Source organism: Heteronotia binoei, unplaced genomic scaffold (assembly GCF_032191835.1).
Source record: "Heteronotia binoei isolate CCM8104 ecotype False Entrance Well unplaced genomic scaffold, APGP_CSIRO_Hbin_v1 ptg000654l, whole genome shotgun sequence".
NCBI classification, from domain to species: domain Eukaryota; kingdom Metazoa; phylum Chordata; class Lepidosauria; order Squamata; family Gekkonidae; genus Heteronotia; species Heteronotia binoei.
Window position 1 is genome coordinate 388,000 of NW_026800062.1, and position 15,749 is coordinate 403,748.

The 15,749-nt window shown below is 39.2% G+C and overlaps 1 protein-coding gene across 10 annotated transcripts in view; it reads left to right on the forward strand.

Annotated features, from left to right (window-relative positions):
* The window catches only part of LOC132590756 (PHD finger protein 14-like), a 169,138-nt gene that overhangs the window by 41,204 nt on the left and 112,185 nt on the right, over window positions 1-15,749 (forward strand). For 9 of the 10 annotated variants that reach the window (XR_009556765.1, XM_060263671.1, XM_060263678.1 and 6 more), the window contains exons 12-14: window positions 1,165-1,268; window positions 2,952-3,083; window positions 10,868-11,036. Coding sequence is in view for 9 of the 10 variants with exons in the window: in XM_060263671.1 (XP_060119654.1) it covers window positions 1,165-1,268; window positions 2,952-3,083; window positions 10,868-11,036 (405 nt within the window). In the remaining variant the exon portion in view is untranslated. Of the gene's footprint in view, window positions 1-1,164; window positions 1,273-2,951; window positions 3,084-10,867; window positions 11,037-15,749 lie in introns of all 10 variants that reach the window. The other variant, XM_060263675.1, reaches the window with a different exon arrangement.

A 15,749-nucleotide genomic window follows, 5' to 3' on the forward strand; every position in this document is an offset into this window, starting at 1 on the left:
TCCACCCCCATCTCCCAAACTGTGGAACCTGTGTGTTCCAATAAGTCACTGGCTGTGTCTGAAACACTGATAAATTTCACTGGCCTTTCATTTCATTGTACTTCTCATCACCACTTTAACAAAAAGAGGCTTTATTCAGCACAGTTAACAGATTTCTCAAGAATGTGAATGCATTTTGTCACTCCCGATGTAAAGGACCTTCTGGCTTTTGTGTACATTCCGTAGTTAGCCTTTTAAAATTATTAAAAGTGAAATGCTTTCAAGAAGCTGGACCTTAGGCCAGCTCTAGCTGCATAAGTGTTCTTTTGGTTTTGTGTTAACTGTTGGATTCAAAATGTCTGCAGGAGTGTTTTTCTGCTCAAGTGTGCAGGGATGTTTAATCCAAGCAGGTTTATAAAACTATTATATATGCATGAAAATCTGTCTTGATGAATAGGCGTTTGCTACTAGTACTTTCCTGCCTTTTAAAAAAGATGAATTTTACAATTCACGAATGTGTTTGTTGGTGCAATCATTTAATAATAATAAAAAGTAGCAGTTTCATTTGCACAGCTTGCATGACACTTTTTTCCAGTTGGTTGAACAGATGCAGGCCCACAGGGCCACTGAGAAATGACTTTGATAGATGGTTGCTGTCTGTGAAGCTAGCACACTGCAGATTAGTAGAAACCCAAAGAGAATCTCTCCTGCTTTGTGGAGAGTTTGGTCCAATAAGATAATTTTTCTAATTAACCTATGGAGCACCACTGTAGCAGGGATGCTGAGGAAAATAAACTGCTTCAGTATTCTTTTGTGAAGTGTAGTGGATTTTTCTTTTTTCTTTTTCGTTTTAACCTTCTAAACCAGCTTGTCCTTGTCTGTCTCTGTTAAAGCTTCCTCTGTTAAAGGGGGAAAAGTTTAAAAGCCAGGGTTTTTTATCTCTCTTTGCTGTTTTTCCCCCCATTCAAAATATGGGAATGCAGTCTCATTTTTCATAAGACTAGCTTAGTGACAATACATATAGTGTAGTCATTTTTGCAACCTGACTAAGCAGGTTTCTCTCATAATTTTTAGCATATTGTGCGTAGCCAAATTTCAGTGGCTGCTGTGTGACAAACAATGGAGGATGTTACGGTACATCTCTCTCACACGCGAATTATTCTTGTATTTCTTCAAAACCAATAGAAATTGAATATCCCAGCAATTTTGCGGGCACCCAAAGAGAGAAAGCCCAGTAAAAAAGAAGGTGGAACCCAGAAGACTACAACCCTTCCAGCAGTCCTTTATAGGCAAGTAGCAGGAATATGTTGCAATATCTTTTGGTTGTAAATAGAATAAGATGTCTGTGTAAACGGAAACATTTATTTTGAGTAACTGAAACTGATTTTTATGTTTTCAAAAGGAGAGACTCCATTTATGTTTGTTTGCCCCAGGAGTCTCTGGGGCCTCTGATCTGCACACAGTATCATGCAGTCTAATTAAGTCTGTAGCACCTCCTAGCCTCCATTTCAAGATAGCTTCAAACTGTCAACATGCCCTGAAATGTCTTTTCCCCCCTCTGTCTCCCTTTTTCTTTTAACATAGTGGCCAGGCTGATGAAGGGTTCTGGAAAAATCCAAAGCTTGTGCTTTACTGCTTTGTCATATTTTGGTTGATCCTAATAAAATGTATTGCACTGCGGCTGCTTTGGATATTTTCCATGAATTGACACAGCTACATATAGTTTTAGAATATAAATGGATCACCTTTTGTATTTATTTCTAGATACAATTGCAGTGTGTTGTCTCACAGTTTTTTAAATTTAAACACACACACATATAGTTATAATGTAAGGATAAGAGTATCAATACTAGGTTTTCTTCATTGGCAGCAATTCCCTTCTATATACTGTGTTGGAATCTTTTTTATGATTGGAAGGCCTCCACAATATAAGTTTTGGACTTAATATGGTTCAGGAGAAAGCTGAGCACAACAACTGTGGACCTGTGCTTTGTACATTGGGAGTTATTTTATAAAATATTTAATATTTTAAGTTTAATATTCCTTTTCCAGTGTGAAGTTCAGTATGTTATTGATGTTAATTACATGTGTTTGTTACTTTGCCTTTTCTTTTCACCATTTATCTTTATGTCACTTAGAACCCCAACACATTTTTTAAAATATAAGAAATTATTTGGCATATTTTATGCCATCATTGTGTCTCCAACAGTAGCTTTCCAGATATTCCTGGGAAGCTCTCAAACAAAGTGTGGGTAATGATGGGCATTTCCTATTATTCTAGCATTTGATAATCAGAAATGTACTGCTTGCAGACATGGAGGTTCCACTTAACTATGATAACTAATAGCCACTGATGTACCTGTCTTTCATGGTTTTGACTGATTGTTTTCAAAAAGCTATCTAAGCTTGTGGCCTCCACCACATCTAATGGTAATGAATCCCTTGTATTAATTCTGCATGGTATAAGAAATACCTCATTTTAAAAATAATACCTGACTGCTTAAGTCCAAGACCAAAGATGATTTCCATCACCACTGTTCTTCTTTTGTTTGCTTGGATTTTTAAGCTGTGACTTGAAATGATCCTTTACTATCTCATTAATTGAAAATAATAATAGAATTGATCATGGTGCACCTCTTGCAATATGGAGAGAGTTTACTAATTGAATTGCATTTATCCTCACAGCATAGTAAGTGAGTGCTATTATTTTTATAGAGGAGGGCCGGAAAATGAATTCTTCAGAGCTGTTAAGAGTTAAATTAAGGTCTCTCACATGTCAGGCCGGCACTTTTTCTGCAGGACTAAACTGACCTCATTGGGAATTTAAAGAATATACTCGAAGCAAATCAGTGTATCAAAAGTTACAAACAGCCATCAGACATGTAGAGGAAATATTAACCTTGTAAACGTTGAGATAATTCAGTAAAGTATGTGCATTGTCTCAAATGAAACTTTTCTCCTGCATTTCCAAGTTGTGGAATTTGCAAGAAGAACCATGATCAACATCTCCTTTTGCTGTGTGATACTTGTAAACTGCATTATCATCTTGGATGTCTGGATCCGCCACTTTCAAGGATGCCAAGGAAGACCAAAAACAGTTACTGGTAAGAATATTGTAAATGCATTTTACCACAATGCATTTTTTAAAAACAAACTTAAAACTACAATTTAGAGGATCAATTTCGTTCAGGCTTTTTTTTGCTTCCCAACTTTTTTATTCTGTGCCTTGTAAGTGTTGAGTCTTTTTGATGTTTCTTCGTAATTGAGCCAACTGTTAAGTTTTTTCTCTCTCTCTCTCTCTGGGTAGAGAAAGTGTGTAGAAGCCATGGAAAAAACACATGGGGGAGGAGGACTAAAATTTTGGGAAAAATCGAAATATAGTCAATACTTGACTGTTAAAAACTAATTTTACTGCTTTAATGACATAACATGCATCATTTATACTATACAGCATATAATATTGCAATATTTACAGAATTTAAAAGTTATAAATACCTTAGTTTTCTACAAGCAAAATTATACCCTGTACTTTAGAGAAAACTGCAAGCTGATACACCCTAATCTATTTTTAGCACATGAACCTTTATTCCAGGTAGATGCTGTCTTGCAGCTGCTGGTCAGAGAGCTCAGTTCTCAATGAAACTTTCAGAATTTTCCTCTGAGGCTTTGGTGCAGTCCCCCCACCACCCAAACTTTTTCTGATTATTTTTACCCCTTCCAGCAAGATAGAGCAATATAATCTCTTGTTGCCCGGTCTGTTGGTATGTGTTGCAGTGGTTTGTGGGAGGGATGAAAAGGTCAACCACTAGGGAAGATCCAAGCAGGCAGCCGTGTTGGTCTGAAGCAGTTGAACAAAGCAAGAGTCAAGTTGCACCTTTAAGACCAATCAATTTTTATTTAGAACGTAAGCTTTCGTGTGCTCTTAAGCAGTGGTTTAGAATGTAAAATGAGCATGCTACTCAGATCAAAGGTTTGCTCAATTTGTTAATTTTACTATTCTGTCATTGTACCATTTTACATGCTAAACCACTGCCTACCAGATAATTTTACTTCGCTGTCATTGGTTCTTAAATCTATACCATTTTGCATTCTGGGCCACTGCCTACCAGCTGTGTATGGTTCTGCTCAGCTTTGTATGGCTTTGCTCACTGTGCCGGATTCCTCGTCTGATGAAGTGCTTAAGAGCACACAAAAGCTTATATTCTAAATAAAAATTGGTTGGTCTTAAAGGTGCAACTTGACTCCCACTAGGAAAGAGTCAGGTCAGAATGTCAGCAGAAGGCCTTAAGTGTCAAGGTGTTTCCTTGCCATAAGCACTTCTATGTTGGTTCAGATTCTGTAATACTGGACTATTGTGCTTGTAGATGAAGATGGCTTGCTAATCATGACAGTTTCTTACCTTGAGGTATGTAGTACACTTGGGTATTCAAGGTTGTAGTCTCGGAGGCTATTGCTTGGCGGTGGCTGGTTGTAACTGGAATGGAAAGGGGGGGAAGGGGTGCTGCTTCATAGGTAGAAAAAAGGCACTTTTTACTCAAATGAAATAATGATCTGAACCAACCCATATAGTTGATTGTCTGTACTTAATTCTTCAGTTCTATCAAGATTAAGTCTTGCCTGAAACAGCTTTGTTAAATGAATAAAGCTTTCTGTGATTAAATAAACATAGAGCTCATCATTAATGAAAACTGTGCAGTACTTGACATATAACTTAACCTTGACATTAAGAAGCAGTAAAACTTCTGTATCCACCCCTCATGAATATTAGATACCCTTCTAGTGCAGAAATGTATTGTGTATTTAAGAATGGTGTATATTTACAATACTTTGCCTTTAAAGCATTTCACTCATTCTAAAAGAAAATATTCCATAGGCGTTTTTTTTTTTTTTTAGTTCTGTGTTAATCCTTTCATCCACCAAAATGTGCTATTGGAGCAAACCCACTGACACTACTGAATTAATATTTCTCTCAATCTTCTCTAGTTCTCAGATGTTTTGAAGGATTTAATAAATTTTGGCATAACTCAACATTTTAGATTGGAGAGTGTTTGGCAACTTTAGGAGTGAATATTTGTGTGTACGTACATACAGAGAGAAAGAGAGACTAGGGCTGTGCATTCAGCATAAACTGAATGGAAAAAATACCTGGAAAATACCTTACTGGTATTTTTTGTATGTTATTTAAACCAAATACAGATCAGAGAATATGATCGGCTACTGTTGTAGCTGAGCCTGAATAAAGCAGATTCTTTTTTCCAGCTTTTAATCAGTTATATTGAGCTGTACCAAATGGCTGGTGGGCTTCCTTTGCAGCTTGGTTTAAACCTGCAGCCCAGAACTAGCTGGGGCAGCAGGAGCTGAGAGCTCTGTGCTGCCTCTGAACTCCAAGAGGAAGAAGAAGAAGACTGCAGATTTATACGCCACCTTTCTTTCTGAATCAGAGACTCAGAGTGGCTTACAATCTCATTTATCTTCTCCTCCCACAACAGACACCTTGTGAAGTGGGTGGGACAGAGAGCTGTCCCAGCAGCTGCCCTTTCAAGGACAACTCCAATAGCTATTGCTAACCCAAGGCCATTCCAGCAGCTGTCCCAGAGCCAGTCCCAGCTGAGGCAGTGCAGAACTCTCAGCCTCTGCCGTCCCAGTTGATCCCCTCTTGCCTTCCTGCTGCTTGCAGATCCTAGGGCCAGCTTCTCTTGCAGCACAGTTTAATAGATCTGAACAGAAAAATACCAAGGCTTGGGTGGGTTGCACTCCCCTAAGAGAGACCCAGAAATGGAATCTGGGTTATTTTATACAGATGAAGAATCAAGGCTGTGGCAGGACTACTTCAGTTGTCGGTATCTTCAATTATAATTTATACAAGTGGGAACCCGCATCTCACTTCCCCCTTTCCCATTGTTTCCTCTTTCCTGAAAGCCCCATAGCTTTTCCCCTCTTCCTGCCTTTTCCCCAGGTTAGCCAACCTCCAGGGGGGGCTGGAGATCTCCTGGAATCACAACAGATCTTCCAGCTACAGAGATCAGTTTCCCATAGGGTTGCCAGCTCAATGTTGGGAGATTCCTGGAGATTTGAAGCTGGAGCCTTCGGAATGCAAGATTTGGGAAGTAATCTCAGCAGGGTATAACGTCATAGATTTCACCCTTCAAAGCAGCGATTTTCTTCAGGGGAACTGACTGTCATCTGGACGGCAGTTGTAATTCCATGAGATCTCCAGTTCCACCAAGAGATTGGCAACTATAGTTCCCCTGGAGAAAATGGTTGCTTTGGAGGGTGGAGTCTCTGGCATTATGCACCTCTGAGGTCAGTCTCCTCCTCAGGCTCCCTCCCCCCAAATTTCTAGGGATTTCCTAAACTCCTTCACTCTGCTTGGTAATCACCACATCCTCTTCTTCATTCTCTTCTTCTCAGTCACTCTCCAACCTTCCTGTCTTCAGTTATATTAATTATTTATTTACTTCATTTATAACTCACCTTTCTCTACAATGGGGACCAAAGCAGCTTATGTTATTCTCTTCTTTTTATCCACACAACAAACCTGTGAGGTAGGTTAGGATGAAAGTATTTGACCAGTACAAAATGACTCAGTGATCTTTCTTAACAGTATGGGGATTCAGATGTTGGTCTCACAGACTCCACTCTGAAGTTCTAACCATGATACCACACTGGCTTTTACCAGGTGGCTACTGTTGAACCGTAGCAATTAACCAGGCCTAGTTCAGTCATGCAAGTGAGGTTGTATCACATCACTCAGAGGCTGCTTCCAGGCCTAGGGTTACCAGTCTCTAGGTGGGACATGGAAATATCCCAGAATTACAACTGAACTCCAGACAACAGAGCTCAGTCCCCCTGGAGGAAATGATTACTTTGGAGGGTAAACTCTATGGCATTATATTTGGCTGAGTCCACTCCCCTCCCCTCCCCTCCTCTCCTCATACTAACCCAACATCTCTAAGAATTTTCCAACCTGGAGCTGGCATTCCTAGCAAGGCCTAATCCCAGTGAGTTCTCCCTCAAAAGACAACATATAACTGAAAATGGCCCTGCTCCTCCTGCCTTTTTACTGGCAGAAACTGAAGCCTGAAGGACTATGGCTGCCTAGCAACTGCAGGAAATCTGTTGCTTAAAGCTACAGGTGATCTTTTTTATAATTTTTGGATTTTAATTTTTGGATTTTTTTAAACCTGCCCAGGGTTTTCTTTCTTTTCTTTTTTAGATTTCGCATTTTTCTACAAACCTAGGGCCCATTTCAGGTTTGTAGAAAGATCTGTCTTGCCTGTTTACAGCTCCAGTCATGGGATTTAAGTATCCAAAGATATCTTGACTTCACTGTAGATAATGAAGTAAATGGGTTTTTCCTTTTAATCCAGACTTGAAGTTATTAAGGGCAGGGAAACAGATTTTTTCCATATACTGCAGTGACATCAATTTATTTATTTCAGTTATACCCTGCTTTAAATTGTGTTTGTAAACATCTGGTAACTTTTTTGGTTGAAATTTCTGGTTGAATTTGTAGGTGAAATAATGTAATTGTATTTTGCTAGAGCACAGTTGACTTTTAATCACCAGATTACATTGTGTTGTCATTCACTGGTTTTAGTTTGCTTTTTAATGGAAAGGATTCATTTAAAGTCTTCTGATAAAGAGAAATGCAATCTATACATCTTAAGGTCAGGGAGTTAGCAAGGCCATCTCTTTCAAAAAGCTGCCTTGTCTGTGTCATGAATTTCATGCTTCATCTACACTTGTGATCACAAATGTGGTTTTCACTTTTAATTTAGCTAGAACATACTCAGTGGGATAAAATTATAACAGAGAAGTGGGGCCTTATTGATTACATCCTTTTCATCTTTAGATGTGTCTTGTTATATTCACTTCAAGATTGGGAAGAAGAGTATAGAATAAGACATAAGAACATAAGAAGAGCCCAATATATCTATACATGGCCATTACAATATTGACCATTTTATTCTCAATCCCTTTCCTAATAATCACTGACATAAAGTTTGCTCCTTTCACCTCTGAAATACACTGGGTTGACACTTTCATTGAACTATCCACTGTGACCCCAAGATCTTTTCCCCTCTTGGTCTCAGCAAGTTCAGTAGCCTGTACTTGAAGCTGCGATTTTTTTTGTCCCAAATGTGCATCACCTTACACTTAAGTTGAAGGAAGAGCTTAGTTGTAAATAAGTAGTTCAACAGAATGTTCTCCCTGTTTGTAGACTGCTTGCTATTTTGAGTATTTAAACCCTTAGACAGCTCTGACTGTACATATTCAAGCAGCATCAGATTTAACTTTCCTCCAATATTACTATTATTGGAATTTAGTTTGATATTAATAATACAAATGGTCAGAGGTGGTTCTCAAGACTGTGCTAGTAGAGTTCCCTAATTCAGTTTCCAGGGTGGAAGGCCTATAAGGTAGTGGAGAATTAAATCCGGTTCTCCCAGATAAGGGTCCGTGCAATTAACCGCTACACCAAACTGGCTCTCACAAGTATACACACAAATTGGAGAGCATACCTACAAGATATCAGAATAAAAGGATGTAGCAGTTGGGTGCGGTGCTTTAGGGGGTTCAGAGGTTTCCCAGGATGTTTGGGTGTCTCTGGTCAATAGAAAGTTCCCCCCCCTTCCCCCATGGCAGGACTGTTGCCATGTTTACAGCCTGCCCACCTGCCCTTCTGTGTGCCAAGTGGGTTGCCTGTTTGCTTGATTGCTCTTCTTTTCTCCTGTCAGCTCTTTGACCACCTTTGCCCACTTTTTTTTCCTGCTTGCCCACTGTGTTCTTCCATTCTGCATATTAACAGTTGTAGTCTTTTCTGGCATGGTAAAGGAGAAGTGAAAAAGTGTAGTGGAGAACCATAGCCAGCTCTAGTTTCCTGTTTCACCTGTTTGAGGTGGCTGTTGACATGTTTTTGCATGGTGTCTGAGGTTGCTATAGCTAACCTATATGCAGCCCAAGCCCTCTTCTCCCCTCTCCCCCTGCATCTACATATGTGCAGATTCTACTATTTTATTTTTCTCCTTTTGAAAATTTGTTATTTTTTTGCAAGCTGAGGGGCGGTGTTTATAAAAATGGCTATCTTGGCCTGTGTGTGTGCCCAATGGATTCTTTTTTTATCAGCATGGATGTGGACATGGGCATACTTAGCTATATCATGAGCTAAAAGTAGTAAAGAAGCCACCTGTAGTTTAGCAATTTTGGGTGGAATGGCTGGCTTTTCTCACACTAATCTAAAGATTCTGTTATCATGGTTATCACAGAAATGGCATAACATTGCACAAGGTGTGGGACATGGGTTGATTGTGCTCAAGATGCTGATTAAGCCCTGCTTCTCAGTTCTTGTACCCCAAGTATTACCAGGTTTTGGTCCCTATGCTGTTGCTAAGTTGACTCTAGTGCAGCGCAGGCAGGGCATTGTGTCACTGCATCTCAGACTTACACTGAATTACATCATTCTGAGTTGCACTGGCACAAGTCTTAGTTTCCTTCCTGTGACGGTTTCCATCCTAAACAGTCTGGCCTCAGCATTGTGCTGAAAGTATATTTGTATCTGAAGTGTATTCTGGGTTTCAGATCCAAGCATTTTTAGTACAGTAGGATTCATTATGCTGTGCTGTGAAATTGTCATCTCACTAGATGTTTCTTTTGCATTTTTAGTTTACTGAAGGAAAGTCATCTGTTGTCAAGGAGGGTGCCTGTTGCTTGCACAAGTTTAACTGCATAGTGCTTCCTCTTAGCGTTTTCAAATTAAACATTTATGTGTAGAAACTGTATTGCACATTCATATCCAGTGAGCTGTAACTGAGACAGTGTCTCATGCAGACTTTTTGCTTTGCTTAATTGATAGCAATGAAATGTGGTTGACGTTGTCTCTTGGATTTGTATAGGCAGAAGTCTCAGCATCCTCTATAAAATGTCTTTGCTCAGAAAGTTTCATTTATAAGCCTTCATAACCACTGTAGCTCTTACAGTGGTAATTCCTGTTTAATCTCAATGTGAATTATTAATTTTTATTTAAAATGTTAAGGAGATCTAAATGTATGATTGAAAACTTGTTGGCCATTGCTGTGTTCTACCATTCTTTTAGCACTCTCTGGATTGAATGGTTTCCCATTAGAAATCTAACATTTTCTTTGAATTTAGCCACTACCATCTTTGAAGTGATTGATTGTTTCTTCCAGAAGTGACCTCCCTTGTCAGTCTTTCTCCAGAGAGCAAATTTAGCATAGGATTAAAAGTAGCAGCAGCTAATGAAATTACTGAGGCACGGGGTGGGGGTTGTAGAAGGAATTCCTTTGCATATTAGGCCACACATCCCAGATTTAGCCAATACTCCAAGAGCTTACAGGGCTCTTAGTATAGGGCCTACTGTAAACTACAGGAGGATTGGCTACATCAGGGGTATGTGGTTTAATATGCAAAGGAGTTCCTGCTGTAAAAAAAAGCTCTGCTGAGGCATATATCCTATTAAAAATGTTTATCCATTGAGTTCTGAATTCCTTTTTATTGGTGCCAAATGGGGGAGAAAAAGTGTTTATAAGCAATCTAATTTTGGCCCTGTTTCGGAGACCCTCTTTACATGGACAAATCCTAGCTTACACCCATATGGCACAAGGTTAAGTTATTTTTCTATACTGATCTCTTTCCCACCATGCTACTGAATTGCAAAGTGCTTTTAAAATTCTGAGATTAAAAAGTAGTATATGAAGGGGAGCAAGAAGTCCTGATACAAATTTTTCCTGCACAACTCTGTTTATGAGACTGTTTTGCATTGTAGGGAAAGTCTTTCTCATCCTTTGGGTGTTGTTTTTGATGGCTGCATGCAGTTCTTTTGCTGTGATATCTGCTGTCTTCATTTTGAATTTTTCTGTGCTTCCAGGCAGTGTTCCGAGTGTGACCAAGCAGGTAGCAGTGACATGGAAACAGACATTGCCATGGAAACTTTGCCAGATGGTACTAAACGATCAAGGAGACAGATCAAGGAGCCGGTGAAATTTGTTCCACAGGATGTACCACCAGAACCAAAGAAGATTCCTGTCAGAAACACGGTAAATGACAGCTGGCTGGAAATACACTCTTCTGGTTTAGACTCAAAATTCTAAAAGCACCAGGAACTTCAGTGTGAAAAGTTTATTATATTAAAAAATGAATATGTTTATTGAAAGGTTTGTATCCTGCCACTTCCCATGTACCTAAGTTTAATATATTTTTATTGTTCTGGAAAGACAAATGTTTTGAATAGAAAAGATGCATTTGCTTTAACTTCATCCTCCCTATAATTCCCTTCAGGGTTTTTTGTTGTTGTTGGGGGGGCGGATTATTTAATAGTATGACTTTTTAATGTTTTAATTTAACAGGTACAACTGTACACTGGGTTGGTAATATCAGAATTTTAAGTATTGAATTCAAAAAAGCTATTATTTATTGTGTGGTATGTCCATATCATATAAACATTCCATATGGAAAAAGTTTTTGATGAGGTAGCCCTGTTCTGGAGAGGGTCACATATGCGGGTAATGTTTAGATGTGGGCACAAACTGACTCACAAACCTAAATTTGTGGCAATCTGGGTCTGTTTCGTGGCTCACCAACCAAGGCTCGTGCCATCCTGTCCCCCTAATGAACCTCCCACTAACCTAACAGGAAGGTTTGTGTCAGCAGTCACATTGGTGCCAGTGGTGGAGTTTCTTTAAATGCCTTCAAGCTGTGGTAGTGTAATTCAGCTAGTGAACTCCAAAGGCATTTAAAGCAGCAGCTTGCCATTTAAAGGGGATCCCTTTTGCACATTGGCTTTGGGGGAAAGATCCTAGGGTCCAGTCTGCACACAGCTTAGAGAGCAGGTAGAGGGACATCCTATGGAGGTCCACTGTGAGTATGATGACTAGCTTTCAGGGGGCTGTTTGACACACTCCCTCCCTTTTTACACATTGGACCCTAGGATCTCCTCCCCACCCAGCCAATCTGCATGCAACTTGGACAGTGGGTAGAGGAGGTCTGCTGCAAGTTTAGGGAGGTCTGCTGCAAGTTTGATGCCTCTAGCTTGCAGGGGGGTCATTTTACTGAGCCACTCCCTAGTAATGTTAGATGAACATCTGCATGCATGAATATATATACATTAAAATAATTTCTGTTGTGAATCCAGGCAACTTTCAATAATCTTGTTCATTAGCTAAATCATTTTTGTTTCCATTTTTGTGGCCAAGTCTTTCATAGCTTCATAGTTTTCTCTCTCTGAAGAAACAGATTGTTTCCTTATAGTGGAAATATATTAATCGAAATGGGCTTAGGAGGATGCCCCCCTCCCACAAATAGCTGGCATTTTTGACTGAACCATTTAATTTTAGGGAAATATTTGTCTACCTCATTGTGTGATGCTAAATTATTTGACACTTCTAGACTTAGTTTTAATTCTCAGAGGCAAGGTGTGAGGGTTTTTATTTATTTAGTAATTTTGTCTTGTGGCAATATGTTCTGTATGCTGTAACTAATCTATTTTTAATGAGGTCTTGCTGCAGTCACTTGTCAAAGCTAGACAATAAACTTAAGTCACTTAAATCCCTCGTTCTGGGATGTGTGTGTGGTTTGCTGCCTTGACAAGATTAACCTTCTCTGTGTAGACTGTGGCCTGCTGTGGGTGATTAAGTTCTGTTTTGTAGAAAATGTTCTCTGTGTAGCACTGTCTTCTATTGCCTGTATTAGCACTTGACAGTGTTCTGTGTTACAGTTCAAGAAGTAAGAGGGAATAATATGACAGTAAAAGCAACTTGAATTTTATTCGCTCTGCTTTAAAAAAACCTATGAATGAGTATGATTATTTGTCAAACTGTATTATTAGAACTTCTATATGTTTATAGATGTTAAAAAACCTTGTCATAATACAGTTCAGTTACACTTTGTGCTGGTCTTCATGAGATAAGAATTTAGATGAATTTATGTTGCAGGGATGAACCCCCAAATGGAGCATAAATATTTGAATACAGACATGTTTTTCACTTCATTTGAAAGCATGTCTGGTAAAATGTCATAGAAAATGATCACAGAAATCCATTGGATCCCATATCACATGATGTGGACACTGCCTGCCATTTTCTCGTGCTCCTGATGCCATTGAGGGGAGGGGGGAAATACAGGTAGACACCATAGCACCATAGCATTGATCAGTTTCTTGAGGAAAAACAATGTATTGCAACTACTCTTTTTAAAAATTCATTTTGTGAATTTAGCATATTTCTATATCACCTTTCCTCCCAAAGGTGCCAAGACAACTTGTAAGCCCACAGGGCATCAATTAGATCAAATTAATACATGATCATACAGTCCACCACAAACAGCCAGAGAGAAACAAAACATGAGTATGGAAAAAATGGCTTATATCTTTATCATATCTTTTTAGCATCTAAAAAGCCCACTAGGAGGATGTCATATCCTTTGAGAATGGAACCAGCTTAGAGGAGCACTTTTGGTGCATAGGCTTATATGGAGTGAAATGGTCCCTCAGACGATCTTGTAGCACTGTCTTTCCAAAGACTAAAGGCACCCAAAGCATATTGTATCCAGCCCTGTTACTGCTTGGAAGAATGGACGAGTGTATTTTACCATTCATTGCTCACCTGGAGCAACTGCAGTATGCTCCAGGGCGCTAAGGAAATTGCCTGAGGGAGTTAGGGCTTTGCAGTGTAATGCTGTTGCTTATATTTTGTTTATTCGTTCAGTTACACTGTTACTCAAATTGCTTTGCAGTCCACTATTTTCTACAATTTTCTTGATTTCTTTTGTACCACCCCTTGTATTCTTTCCAATATGCTATCAGATCTCTCTTACAACTTTATTTCAGCTTTGGAATAGAGATCATTAAAATTTAGTAAACAGTGATTTTTCATTGTTAGATTACTTAGGGCATGATAATGGGAGCAAGGCTGTTTTTGTTCTGGCCATTTTTCACCAACAGAAATAAAAATCTAGAATTTTGTATTGGTCCCAATACTAGGAAAGTTGATCAAGAAAGGAGCTATTCTGTTCTTAATAGAACTGATCTAGTCTGCCACCTACTGTCTCTTTTCACAACCTGTTTCTGCAATGTAGTTTTCCTCTGTAGTGATGTCATTGGTAAAACCCGTTTTCATTAATAATGCACATTTACAATGAAGTACCGGTACCTTTAAGGTTAGGCTTTAAGACAGCCCTGTTCCCAAACATTGTATAGATCTAAAGAAATTGTGGTTTCAAAAGATAATGATTAAAAAGTATCAGGAGAATGTACATGACTTGTCTCTTTTGCCCTTGGTGTTATATAAAACCTCTAGAATAGCACTATATGAAGAACATATACAGGCTTGTGTGTGGGGGGGGGAGATAATTGACTATAATATCAATATATCTCATTCTCAACATGGCCAAATCTGTGGATACAGAGATTGGAGCTGTGAACAGACAAGGAAATTTGAAATGACGGCTGCCAGGGAGGGGAAAATGAGATGTCCCCTGTATGTCCTTGTGGGTCCCCAACTTGTATTCCCTGTCTGCAAGCAGGTTCCTTAAGATGATTGATATGTTTTTTTAAGGAATCATGCGTCTGCTTATGTACTAAAATCATGTGAAGAGCTTACCATTTCTTAAAAGACAAAGGAATATACGAACACATGAAGCAACCTTATACTGAATCAGACCATCGGTCTGTCAGGATCAGTATGATCTACTCAAACCGGCATTGACTCTCCAAAGTCTCTGGTAGAAGTTTTTCACATCACTTCTTACCTGATCTTTTACACTGGATATGCTAGGGATTGAACCTAGGACTTCTGTGTGCCAAGCAGATACTCTACCACTGAGCCAAAACCCCTCCCCTATTAGTTATTGGGCCAGTTGGTGAGACTGTGCAAGCTTTTCTTTGCAAGGTTTTTTTTTAAGGCAGGCAAGAACTGTGACAGAGCCCACTAACCCTGTGTTATAATTCTTTGTAGAACAATATCTCTCATTATATGACCCGGAGGCCAATTATATTGTTTGGTATGACATCTTGAGAGAATAAAAACTTTCTCCTGGAAGCAATGTATTTTGATTCCTGCTGTGGTGACCAGCTTCTTTTAGATCTTTCTGATTGCATATATTGTTGACCTCTAATTTAAGAAGCCAAGGTGGCTAAGATTCAGAATAAAGAGTGTGTAACAGTTGATGTCTGGCATTGTGGTTATTGGTCACAATATAGAGATTCATTCTGAAACTTAGTGTTCAGACAAGCACATATAAGGGGAGGAATATCTTTGTGTATCCTAGACTCAAACTATGTATAACTAACACATGCTGAAGAACTAGTTTAGAAGCAGTAGTAACCAACAAGGCTCTATTTGAGTACTGTTAGTTTGACTAATACACATCATAATTTGATATATTTTGTACCAGCTGAAATTTCCTTCACAGGCAGCTTATCAAAAAGTACAGTGCATTAGTCCAAACAAGAGGTCACCGCTGTCTGTGCAGCTGTAGCACGGCATTTCTTTTACAGGAAGGAATACAGCTAGTGTATTAGTAGAAGCTGACAGATTGGGTCCCTGGTTGCAGCTTCTGACTGAGAATTCAGAAGGAGCTCTGCACGCAGAAGCAGCTGTAACCTGGGAACAGTGCAACACCATCCAACCCCACCAGCTAAAAACAGAAGCACAGATCTTCCTATGGTTTCTAAATTCAGTTATCATGTAAATTCAGTTTTGCTGCTAGCTGGGGCTGTGATCTGATAAACTCCTAGCTCTTCAGCACTAATCAGA